The 13059-nt window shown below is 45.5% G+C and overlaps 1 protein-coding gene across 3 annotated transcripts in view; it reads right to left on the minus strand.

Moving 5' to 3' along the window:
- Positions 1 to 13059, minus strand: part of LOC146345290 (adiponectin receptor protein 1) — a 37031-nt gene that overhangs the window by 9779 nt on the left and 14193 nt on the right. Inside the window, exons 6-9 of one of the 3 annotated variants that reach the window (XM_084859577.1) lie at positions 12358 to 12544; positions 11340 to 11527; positions 10380 to 10573; positions 1383 to 6885 (exon numbers count right to left, since the gene is read on the minus strand). In XM_084859577.1, coding sequence (XP_084715703.1) covers positions 6757 to 6885; positions 10380 to 10573; positions 11340 to 11527; positions 12358 to 12544 — 698 coding nt within the window. In that variant the 3' untranslated portion in view covers positions 1383 to 6756. Of the gene's footprint in view, positions 1 to 1382; positions 6886 to 9125; positions 9565 to 10379; positions 10574 to 11339; positions 11528 to 12357; positions 12545 to 13059 lie in introns of those variants that run through there. The other 2 variants (XM_084859578.1, XM_084859576.1) reach the window with 2 other exon arrangements.

Below are 13059 nucleotides of genomic sequence, written 5' to 3' on the forward strand. Positions count from 1 at the left end.
AAAGGAGCCTGGGGTGGTGTCGGCAGCATACCCCATCAAGTCTGGCTAGATGCAAATCTATGGTGAGGCCACATCTGGCCACCCGAGAATGAATTAGCAATGTATTACATTCACAGTGCTTTTAGATGGACAGGCCATGAGCATATTTACTTACATGAAAATCCTGTTTTGCAATTAAGTATGCCTGCATATGTGCAAAATTGAACAAACTTAATTAGGAGTAGTTGACACCTGGCACTGTAAGATGCTGTGAATTACTGTGTTCTATTACAATGTGCAGAGACTGTAAATGTACTATGTCTTTGACCTAAATATGTGAATGAAGCACTAACTGCCCTTACAAGATGAAAGGCTAAATAGGCTGGGTCAATGAAAAGAGGATTTGTTGGAGACTTGAAAACAAAAAGAAATCATTTACACAGGCTCTAGTTAAGGAAAACTGACAGTACAATATTTGCAGTACCCTGCACAAATAATGTACTGTCAGTTTTCTTTAGATGCATCTGTGTCTCATTACTCCATCTTAAGAGGCTGATTCTCAGACAAGTTATATAAAGATCTGTACATATATACAAAAGTGAACCAGCTTTGCTTTGTCCCATCTGCCTGCTTCTGAGGTGATCATCCTGTGTTGGCTGTACCACTTCAGACTGGGGGTGGGGGGGCTCCTGTAACTCACTGCTTCCCTGCACAGACAAGACTAGGCTGGAATCCTTCTTTGATTTTTTAGATCATGGAAGTTCCTCACTGTAATCTGAAGTAGTACAGCCCAGCCAGTTTATCACCTCAGTAAGAGCTCAACTGTTGCCATTTTGCAGAGATGATTTATATGCCAATAGCACAGTAATGGTGTCACCTACAAGAGACCTTTTGGGATAAGCTTTTTTCTTTTTTACTAAGCAGCGTGCTGCACTAAATACAGTGGCCTATTTATGACATTCTTTTGACCTGTTCAGGCAGTTCCAATCACTGCAACTTGAGTCACAAGCTGTTTAAACTAGCGTACATGATAGGAGAGGGTAAGTGTGGGATCATTTTTAGGGCTTAGTATGACGGTGCATACATGAAGCACATTGGGATAGAGAAGCCTTCCTCACCTCCGGATGTGCTGGATTGCAACTCCCAGCATCCCCAGCTGGCTGGGACTTATGGGAGTTGCAATCCAACACATCTGGAGGGCACCAGTTTGGGGAAGGGTCACATGTGATTTTCAGTTTAACATCTAGCACATCTGCATCAGAGAGGTTGGATCTAGGTCAAGTGTCAGTTGTTGCTACAGTTGCCCAGTTTAGGATTGTAACACAGATATATAATGTAATCAGTGTGCGAGGAAAAGCCTCAGACAAGTCTTTAGAACTTGTATAGTCTTCAACAAGATCTACTAATTTAAAAATGTTTATTGCTGATAAACATCTTAAAATCTTCCCTAGTTTACAAACTGAACAAAATGTTCATTGTTATGAATACATCATTATTCTCCCCCCACAAAAAGAAATATATTGAATACATCTGCTCTTTTATTTGTACATTTACATCTCTAAGTAATAGATCCATACCATTATTCCAACTATAAAGTCTCTGCAATAATAGATCTATATTAAGTTTTTTGTTCCAACTATCCATGTTTCAGATTTCTTTAGTGCTCTCTCATTAGTTTTCTACCACTATCAAGTCAGCTACGTACTTCCTCCCACTACTTACATTTGCCTGCTAATTCTAATCTTAAAACCCCATTTCCCCCTTTTCAAAAGGGGTTATGGATCTTGCATCATCAGGTTAACACTTGCAAATACTGCCGTTTACCCACAAAGAGACTGTCAAGTTCCATTTCACTCTTACATCATTTGTGCCCATCAAAATGTTCACAACATAGCTAGCCTAATACAAGTGTTTTTGCTCAAGAAAATCTAGTTATATACCAGAGTGTTTTATCGCTTGCTCCAAAAGTGCTGGTTTCTTCATCATACATTATAGATGGGCTATGTTATACAGCTCTAGTACATTCTAGTTTTAGATTTGCCGCTCTTAACAGATGTCTGCCACTATTATCTTGTTCCTGCAGTTAACGCACACACAATCATTTGTACTCAAGATTGCTAGCACTGAAGCATGCAAAAATAATTCCTCTCGGGAGTGCTGCTCCCCTGCCTCCACCGTTAAGAGATGGTGTATGCATCATGGGGTGGGGGGGCACGGAACCTCTTTCAGGCCCAAGGCCAAGTTCCATGGGAGAGATGCTCTCTAGGGCTGCGTTTCGGGGTGGGAGGGGCCAAGGGAAAAAGGGACAAGACCAAGCATGCCCGCCTGTCTTAGCTTAAAGCTCTTACTGCCGGTAACTGCGCCTTAAGAGAGGCATTTCAACCTTCTAGAAGGGCGGGGGAGAGGGCACAAAAGACAGTAAACCATTAAATGATCAGTGGTTGGGAGGAAAGAGGCCGGGCCAGAGGAAGGTAGCCTGGTCTTCTATGGAACTCCAGCAGGCCAAACGTAGCCCGTGCCTGAGGTTTTGCGCTCCTGCATTACACAAACTTGTCCACACTCAACTATAGAAGTCTGCATCCAGATTTTCTTCAGCACTGCACATTTAAGACACAAGGATATCACTCACAAATTGCGAATTTCTCAACACTGATAATGTCCTATTTTTCCTTAAGTGGCAAGGATCCTTGAACGTCACAGAGGAGATTAAAGTTTGCCTCTCCACCTCAAATCATTGTGTTCATACCAGTTCTACATTTAAGGCTGGGCGCTTGCTCTTGTATAATATATACCTTCTCCTTAGCCCTGTTTAACTACTCCAATTCATCTTACAGGTTTTGCGCCACCCTATCCCTTCCGCAACCAGGTGCCCTCCCCAGATGTTGAACTACAAACCCCAGCACAGTCATGCTGGCTGGAAATGATGGGAGTTGTAGTCCAACACATAAGGAGGGCACCAGGTTGGGGAAGGGCATTCTAGAAGCTCTGAAACAAAGCCTTAAAAAGCTTAAGCTTTGGAAAAGTAGGTTTCAATGCTAAAAAGAAAAGTTATCAACATACAGCCCTGATTGGTGAGGGGTGGAGAGCTACCATCCTGAAGGACGGTGAACTTCAAGTAGATTAGCTGCAATATCATTTGCCAGTGGCTGCATCCAAGCCATTCTGGGAGCTGATGCATCCATGTAGAACACATGATCCCAGCCACACCCAGGTGATCTTCTGTCCATGGTTGAGATCGCTAGGATTCTCTGAACGTTGTCTTGCCGCTCACCTCATGCCTGATTCCGGTCTACATTCGTGATCGCTGCTCACTCGTTTTGCATGAATGTGAAACTTGTGCAAACCGCGCAGCAATGGAACGGATGATTTGCGCAAATCTCCCCAAATTTGCACAAATTTCCTCCATAGACTAAAGGGGGCTGATTCAGTCCATGAAGAATATTTGCACAACTGGAAATTAGGACAAAACTAGTGTGAGCACATGTTCAACAATTTGTGAATATTTTTGGCAGACACATGTGCTCAGAGCTTTGAACAAGGCATGCTCGCATGTTTTGTGAGCAAAAACAAAATTCTCATACATCCCTCTCCATGCTAGCCCTTTCCCCATCTTTTGGGTGGCATAACTGTGAGAACTCCACACAATACAGCCTGCAGGATGGGAGTCACAGCTGGGTTGGGGGGGGTGGGGGCTCTTTTTGTACTTTCAGTTGATCACAAAATGTCAGATAGAAGAGGACCAGAAGTTCCCATATGTATTTGCCTTAAGTAAAAAAGAACATTAATTCATCTGGAATTATGAATGGAGATAGCAGATCTAATGACCTGTTTAAAACCATCCAGTTGGTAAGTTCTCTATCAGAGGTGGCTGTAAATCTTAACGGTTGGCTTGCAGAGCTCCCAACAGAAAGCACTTGACTTTTTTGCTTGGGATATAGCCATTATCTGAAGGAAACTGTGTGGATTGCTTGTAGGACAGCCTTCCCCCAACCTGGCGCTCTCCAAATGTGGGACTGCAACTCCCATCATTCCCAGCTAGCAGAGCCATGGGCCTTGCTGGCTTGGGATGATGGGAGCTGCAGTCCAACACATCTGGAGGGCATCAGGTTGGGGAAGGCTGTATATAAGGGACCTCCTTTTTAAAGCTTTTGGTGAAGGATCAACGAGTTGATATGTTTTTGGTACACATGAGGTAGATCACATCAGCTCATTTTGTTCCGTTTCCCTGGGCTGGCCAGAATCCAGGGTAGAAGGGACAGAGGCCTTTACAAAAAATTGGCCCCAGAAGCCACACTTGCTGCTCCTTCTAGAACAAAAAGTATGAGAAAGACAACGCTAGCCATTTGAAACCCCTGTTGGGTACGGATACTTGACAAGCTTATCACATCATACGGATCCTCAATTTCCTACACTCTCAAAAACCTTGGTCAAGCATTTTCTTCAACAAATTAGGCAGAACCTAGAAAAATGATTTGGGGTTAGCACCTTCACCTTTAAAAGGACGTGTTTCATCAGTTCTCCTCTCTGGAGAAGAGCGGCTAGGCGTGGAGGGCAGGCAAGCAGTCGCCCTGCCCCCATTTGCCACTGTCTCAACACCATGTGCTGGCAGGCTGTGATGGGAGATGCACTCATTCTTACATGGAAAGGGCTCAAAATGAAGGACAGGCTCTCGCCTTAAATAGCGGGGGTGGGGTGGGGGTGTCACTATCCTACGTTTAAGAGGCATTTGTCCAGGCAGCACCCAGTGTTTGAAGTCCTTGAACCAACCCTGACGACACATACATAGTGCTCAGCATGGTGTGCATTCTCTCTCTCACTCGCGCACACACACGGCCAAGTTGAGGCTGAAACAGAGCTGGAAGGGGTGTTCAAGCTAAGAACAGGACAGCTGGTTCAGGCAGTATACAGACCCTGTTAGGACTACAGTTTGCCACCTTGCACACCTGGCTTGAGCACTTAAGTCAGCAGAGGGCTCCAGTCTCACATTGGCCTAGTCAGGAAGTGGGACAGGAAGTTCCGAGCAGTTCACGTAACAACCTAAGTAGCCAGAAAAGGAAAAGCAGCAGCAACCTATGGGGGCAGCTTCCCTTTGCCCCAGAGAGGGCCTCCCCTCAGTATCGATGAACAATGAACCTCTCCAGGAGCAGCTAGCACAAAACAAGAGGCAACTAGCAGCATTTACTCTTGGCTGCACGCCTGAGAGAAGGGAGGATGTGTACTTTAATGAAGGGCAGGGGCACCTATGGAGGCCTTCCCCAACCTGGCACTCTCCAGATGTGTGGGACCATAACTCCCACCATCCCCAGCAAGTGTGGCCATTGGGGTGATGGGAAGTGTAGTTCAACACATCTGCAGGGCACCCGGTTGGGGAAGGCTACCATAGGGAATCTAAAGGCATGTAAAAAAAAAAGGTCAACTGGGAGGTTTCTCCAACGACCACCTGCACCAAGTCTCAACTAGTCTCAAGCATATCTAAAAGTGGAGCAGGCAGACCTTATGACCTAATGAAGACACACATACAAGCTTGCTTGCCTGAGCTCTGCTTGTATCTCCCCTGCCAATTATCTAGGCCTTCCAAAACAGACAAACTTCACTTTCATCATCACAGATGTAATGAATTGCTTTCAGAGAGAAGGGAGTCCCACTCATCATATTTGCTGGAAAGGAAAGAGGGAATTCTTACAAGTGGTTCTCACAATGCTGAGAACCAAGCAACCAACTCTGTACATACAGCTGGGCATCATCTTTCTCCCCCAGCTTACATTATACCCGAGAGAATGAATTGCTTTTTAAACCCAGCTGCTTCAAAAAAAATAGTTTGTAATCCAGTGCAAAGTGGCTGATTTAGAAAACCTGGATGTTTAACTGGGCTGGATTTCAGCCATGGAGAAGAGAATATGGATACTGGCAGTACCAATGCACCCGTCCAATGGGGTGCACAAAAATAATCTAAACTGCCACGCCTACAGGCACTATAGGATGCTTTGGACCGGGAAGAAGTCCAATGAATCCTTCCAGAGAAGAAAGATACCTGAAGGCATCTAAACTGATCCCCTGAACTACCCAGCATTAACAGCTTGAGACCTTTTTATTTCAGTCAACTTGACACAGAAGTAACAGCAGCTCTACAGTCTCCTAGATAGCACCCCACCTAAAATACCATGAATAGCTCTCCAGTAACAGTATGCTGGAGGGATAGCGCCTTTTTTTAAAGCTTAATATTAAATATTAAATACTCTCATTTTAGGCATACGTTACTTTGTCAAGAAAGACAAAACTTAAGTGAAATGGCCCTGTGCATCCTCCTCTGAACATTACTGCTATGAGCTGCCACTGCCCAAACCAGACCAACACAACAACAGCAACAGATGTGAAGGAGAAATGGGGATATTTGATGGGACAGACACATTTAGAGTCTTCAAGCATGGAGTATGTTTGCAGCATCAAAGAGCAGGTAACAGGCCCCTTTCCTTTTTGCCAGGTGCCAGAATTTCTCCAATGTCCAAAATTTTCCAATGTAATTCCTGTGAAGTCAACGTGTTTGTCAAAACGGGGCTGGCTGCTAGAGGCACTTCCGCCTAGTCGACACGGTTGACAATCCCCCCGCCCCAACCTGGCCAGTGCTCCTGAAAGAAGCTTAAGTCAAGAATGACCATTGCCAACTTTTCAAAGTTTCTTTAAAAAAAAAAAAACAACATTCAGAGCCTTCTTTTGATTTTAGCCAAGAAGTCACTCTAAAAGCACTTGGGAAGCTTGTACTAAAATCTTCAGCAGTTCTTAGAGAAGGGAGTCATCAGTACATCCTCCTTCAAGTCCGTAACGGAATTCCTGCAAGTTGGAGACGCCATAGAAATGGACAAAAGCCGCAGCCACCACAAGCACATGAAAGATCTGATGCGACTGGAACTGTGGAAATGCGAGAAGAGCATTAAAGACTAGGAAACTCTCACTCAGCTGTTCTTGCAAAGGGGGGGCATCTGCTGGCCAGCTAGGGATGATCAGCAGAAATTCATTGCCTTTTAAAGGCACAAGTTAAAAGCACAAATGTGTATTTAAAAACTGAGATGGCATCTTCTGCCCAGTGAGACTATCAGCATTGTACTGAGAGAACTTAAGAAGGGAAGCTTGTCTACGATCAGCCAGCCAGTTCTAACTTCCTGTCCAAGTGTGATGCCTCCTTTTGGTAGCCTGCCAAATATCCTTTTTAGCATATATAGCAGGGGTGCAGAACCTCAGGTCCATGGGCCAAATCTGGCCTTCCTGGGATCCCCAGGTAGCCATGACCCCTTCGCCTGGCACCACCCCTTCCCCCTGTCAATTGTTGGGTGGTTTCTTGGCTTTTGCGTGGATTTTCTGCCCATTCTAAAAGGCTGAAATCCTAAAGCTTGGCTACCAGCAAGAAGAACAATATGCTATTTTGGCCCCACCCCCTTTGCCCTTAGCTCCACCTGTTTGCCTTTGGCCCCGCCTATCACTGGAATGTGCCTCCGAGACCTTCTCCAAAAACTGAATTTGGCCCTTGGGATGAAGTTCAACGTCCCTTGCTATACAACAATACGAGGGGGTAACAAGTCACTCTGTAACCATGGAAGTAATAACCACGAAAGTAATAACCACAATCTAACGCCAACTGCTAGGAGCTCTGTGACACACCTGGAAGCTCTGGAGATTCCGCATTTGCCGTCTTGGTCTAGCATGGCTTCCAGCAACTCAGGAATGAATCTGAGTGTGTGGAGATGTCTGGCAGCTCAGATTCAGAATTAGAATGGGAACAGCCAGAACAGAGGGAGGCAACCTCCCCAGTGAGCCCAGAAACAGCGAGACTTTCTTCCCAAGACCTTGACACCCGGATGGCACAAGCTGAACCGCTCCCCCTTTCCACCACGAGAATGCAAGTGGAGGGTGGGGCAAGGGCGTGACTTGAGGGACGCAAGAGTCCATCACAGAGCGAAGCAGGAAAAGTTAGGGGCAGAGCTAAGATGCTCCGCCAGGTTTGCCACTCGTGATAGCCAATGTAGGAGGGAGCCACTCCAAGGGAGGGGCATCCCTGCAAAGCAAGTCTGGCCGAGAAATTCTTGCCCAGACTGCTGGCAACTTTCCTAACTCCCACTTCGTCTCCTCTATTGATATTCATAGATGTGTGGATCAGCTGGTTCATTGCAATCTAGAATTTGCATTTATAATGAAGCTAGTTGTTAACCAATAAGGTAGAATCATAGAATCATAGACTAGTAGGACTGGAAGGGGCCTATAAGACCACCTAGTCCAACCCCTTGCTCAATGCAGGAATCCAAGTCAGAGCATCCCTGACAGATGGCTGTCCAGCCTCATCTTGAATGCCTCCAGTGTGGGAGAGCCCACCACCTCCCTAGGTAATTGGTTCCACTCTCGTATTGCTCTGACAGTCGGGAAGTTTTTCCTGATGTTCAGCCAGAATCTGGCTTCCTGGAACTTGAGCCCATTATTCCATGTCCTGCACTCTGGGATGATGGAGAAGAGATCCTGGCCTTCCTCTCTGTGACAACCTTTCAAGGCCTTGAAGAGCAATATCATATCTCCCATCAGTCTTCTCTTCTCAAGGCTAAACATGCCCAGTTCTTTCAGTCTCTCCTCATAGGGCTTTGTTTCCAGTCCCCTGATCATCTTCTTTGCCTTCCTCTGACCCTTCTCCAGCTTGTCTGCATCCTTCTTAAAGTGTACCCAGAATTGGACACAGTACTCCAGATGGGGCTTAACCAGTGCTGAGTAGAGGGGAACTAGTACTTCCCGGGATTTGGAAGCTATACTTCTATTAATGCAGCCCAAAATAGCATTTGCCTTTTTTGCAGCCACATCACATGGCTGGCTCATATTCAGCTTGCGATCTAGAACAATTCCAAGATCCTTCTTGCTTGTAGTATTGTTAAGCCAAGTATCCCCCATCTTGTAACTGTGCATTTGGTTTCGTTTTTCCTAGGTGCAGAACTTGGCATTTCTCCCTATTAAATTTCATTTTGTTGCTTTCAGCCCAATGCTCCAGCCTATCAAGATCACTTTGAATTTTATAGTGTTAGCCTAGAACTTTGTTTCCTGGAGTGTGTTGATTGCGAAGGAAAAGGGCGGAGGAATGTGACAGCAACTATGTAACAGGACTGAGGGATTTCAATGTAAGCACTTTAATAGTGACCTATTGGCAATTGCTGCTTATGAAGTACTGTACAGGAAAGAAAACTCGACTTGTGCAGTAGAGGAGAGACACGTTTGAAATCAGTTATTTTATTCACTGTATTAGGAGAGATACTCCTAGTGGTCTCCATAAATTTTCCCCAAATAAAACTCCAGGGAAGATATAAGCACTGTAGAGTAATCCCATTTATCAGGCCAGGAACATGTTGGAGAGGAAGGCTTCTTGTGCCGATGTTCTGTATGGCAACAACATGACCACAGAAAACACCTGCATTGCTTTGGCAACTAGTGCCAGCAAGATTCCTAGTCGGGCCAGTTTCCCAGTGATGCCTTTGTAGATAAAGACAGGAATGTCAACTACAGATGCATTCTCTCCAAATTCTTCTTTGCACACTGGGAAGGGCAGCAATTAACAGCTATCTGCAAGGAACAGAGAGACCAGTAGAGGCTGGTGGCTCCAGTGTCAGTGGAGCGGTGAATCTACTGCAGGTTTCAGTCAAAACCAGTCTGAACTCCACTGACATCAAAGCTACCAGCCTCCACCAGGAGGCACACATCTGGAACATGGCAATGGAAACCAAGAGATGTTTGGGCCAGTAATGATATCTTGCCTGTCTTTTGAGGTTAGGAGGACATTGCTCTGGACCAGCATTAGGACCAGGCCAGCTACGATCAACAGGAACGGAGTAGCCCATCAGCATGCTTTGGAAGGCAGCGTTTACGCAACAATGGCAGCCAAACACCTGCTCAGAGGCTCTCAAGACTCAGCTTGCTGTTGTTGCAACTGAGTAACAGCTCCTGTTGCTTACTGCCCTGGGGCCCCTTGACACATTACAGACTTGGCAGGCAGCCATGGTGAATATGCAACTTGGAACAGTGAATATGTATGTTTAATGCACTGGGTGCATGCAGTGAAAATACGCTGCAGTGAGAGCCACTGTGCTTTTGTGGTCTTCGCCCTTTGGGGAAAACACCGTTGTCTGCCTCATGCATTACGGGTATTCTAAATCAGTAAAATGTGCACCTACTGAAACTGTGACCTGTGATGTGACTCTCAAACAGCCCGGAGTACGTCGAAAGTGTCAAAGCAGCTGCTGCCACTACTCCACACTTGGATGGCTGGTGCTGCCTCTACAATGCCACACATGCACAGCACCTCACGAGATGACGAGGCACCCTCCAGACTGTCCCAATGGCCACAGCAGATGCCAGTCCCTGCCAGAGGTCACACTTACCCAGATATCAAACTTGCCAGGAAAGAAGCGCTCTGGAATGCGGGCAGCATACAGCCCCGCTCCTGTTATGTACATCACAGCCATGAGGAAAAACCAGCCCATCTGGCCTACCGTCGTGGCTTTGACAAACCCTTCTGCTATGGTGAAATGCATGGTGGGCACAACACCGCTCAGCCCCAGTCCCAGGAACACCCCTAGGAAAGGAACAGAGAGATCTCAGCCAGCATTCAGAAATGAAGCTCCCCTGAAAGACACAAGCTATCCCCACTGCAGATGGATAGCGGGGGCTGCCTCCTGGATGGAAATAAAGCATACTGGTGACATCCTTGGAGGCACTTTCAGGAGAAAACCGAGTCCCAGGAAACCTTACCTCACAGAACGATGTTTCTAGATCCAGATTATGCCCCTCACACACACACACACATACATCTCTTGTGAGGGTGTATGTGTGTGAGAAAGAAACAAAAGGAGTGGAGTACAAGTAGCCAATTGTGGGGAGATATGTGGGGCTCCCTCAGGTTTAGTATCTTAGCCACTGTTGTGTGTGGGTCTTTTAAGCTCGAAATCTGAAAACACGAGTCAGGAGTGCAACGGTGGCTTTGGAAACCAAACTGCGGTTCACACTTATTCCACTCCAGGTGCAAATGTGCAAAGCCTTACATCATAAGCCACTGAAGTCAGATTATTTTCTCAAGCTGCCCATCAGCTGCACTTGGTCAGACTGATCATGTCTTCTTTTTAGAAAATCCCAAGTTTTAAACCTTCTACAAGCCCTTCTGCAGAAATGTGAGCCCCACTGCTCAGCAGTTTTCACTCCAGAGGAACCAAAAGCTTTCACCATTGGAGCACTTTTCTTTCAAAATGGGTTTCAGCCTACCCAACTTGTTTGGCTTAGTTTACACGATTAATCCCCAAGTATTAAGGTCATGATTTCACATCAGCAATAGAAAGCTGTCTTACCTGCTCTCGTTTGCCTGTGCTTAGGCGTTGCAAATCGGTCCCACTGTGCAACAATGATCGCTGAGATACCCAGCACACATACAATGGAGAGGTAGATAAGTCGAGGCTGTGGTGAACAGTAGAAAGAGTAGTACAGCCATGGGACAAAACTCCCCATGATAAGAAGAGCTATTCCAGAATAATCCAATCTAGGACGCAAAAACCAAAAAGAGACAGGGGCTCAGACTGAAGTGAGAGCCATATGATACATTCTGAATCAGTCAGCTTGTTTTGAGAGAGGGGCCACACCATCCGTAAAGGAGCCACCATTTCAATTAGAACAGCTGTTACAGATTTGACTATTGTACAAATGCCTAGATTTAAGTAGGAAAAGAAGAGTGTCATGTATCTGGTATAATGATGCTCAAATTCAACATCAGAATTTGTCTTTGCACTCATGAGCAGAAGTATTGGCAGGGATGTGAGTTTTATTTGCATGCCTGGAATCATGCAGTACATTGTAGAACCCAAGCTTTCAATGCCAGATTTGAAGAATTCTTCTTTTAAAGCATATTTCAGTCTCATGTATGCAAAAAAAGCTGTAACAGTATTGCAACATATGCAAGAGCTACAAAGCCAAAGAGTGGTCCAGCAGGACGAGAACATTTTGTACAGCTTCCTATCCTTACCTCACTTCAATATTTCTACCCAACGAGGCATGCATTAAAAAAAGCACCGCCAGAAGGCTACCTGCATTTGAAAGTTAAACAAATTGGAAATGTCACTTGTTTCCTTCACCAAGAAACTAGCAACTCACGACCTGACGACATTTCCAGGGCATAGCAGGTAAAATTGGTTACTTCTGTTAACTGCTGCCCCATTAATAGCCTTGGTAGGGGGCCTCCATACCTAGACAACTGACACTGGCTTAGCTATTTGTAACATACTAAATCTGTGATTGTTTTGTAAAGTTAAGAACAAGAAGTCATCTGTGTAAATCACCTTTGGAACAAGAGTTGCTTCTTGCCAGTTAACTTACTTGGAAAATGTCCGAGACACCTTTTCTGAATGACAATAGACTGTATGGAAAAGCCAGGAAAAGCTGAGACACAGCACTGCTCCAAGGAAAAACATCCCAAATACCACCTTTTCCTGAAGAGGGGCCATGAAGTACATATTTGGCCTGAGCATGGTCAAGATTCCCAGACAAAGAAACAACACAAAACCTGTAATGGGAACACAGCAGAGAGCCACATCAGCCTATATATCACAGGACCTGTACTGCCTTACACGCCATTGCGAAGTGCGACAGAGCCAAAGGGCTTGACGTTGAGCTTCTGTTTGCCACCCCACCCCGCCCCTGCCCCTTCACTCCTTGCTGCTTCCAAGAGAGGTGGCAAATAACTGCAGATATGAGTATATAAAAATATAATTAATAATATAACAAAGTTTTGGCACTACGATGAATTTGCAACTGTATGGAAGAAGGGTATGTTCTCAGTCAACCCTCTTTACAAGCAAAGCTCATTATTTGAGTAAACAGCCTCTCAGCAGAATTCGTAGCAGCGTGTTGTACACCAGGCCACGTGTGAACAAGTAAACTGGTATTTAAAACTACTCCTTCCATACAACTTGACAAGCCCACTTCTGAGTTGGCAGAAAGTGGCATGCAGTGTTACTATGATGCAAATACCATCTGTTCAGAATGGTACTTCGATTCTGAGATCACCACCTGCACTGT

This window comes from Heloderma suspectum, chromosome 5, assembly GCF_057233095.1.
Source record: "Heloderma suspectum isolate Gila_16-S chromosome 5, 16-S_ref, whole genome shotgun sequence".
In the NCBI taxonomy this organism is placed as follows: Eukaryota; Metazoa; Chordata; class Lepidosauria; order Squamata; family Helodermatidae; genus Heloderma; species Heloderma suspectum.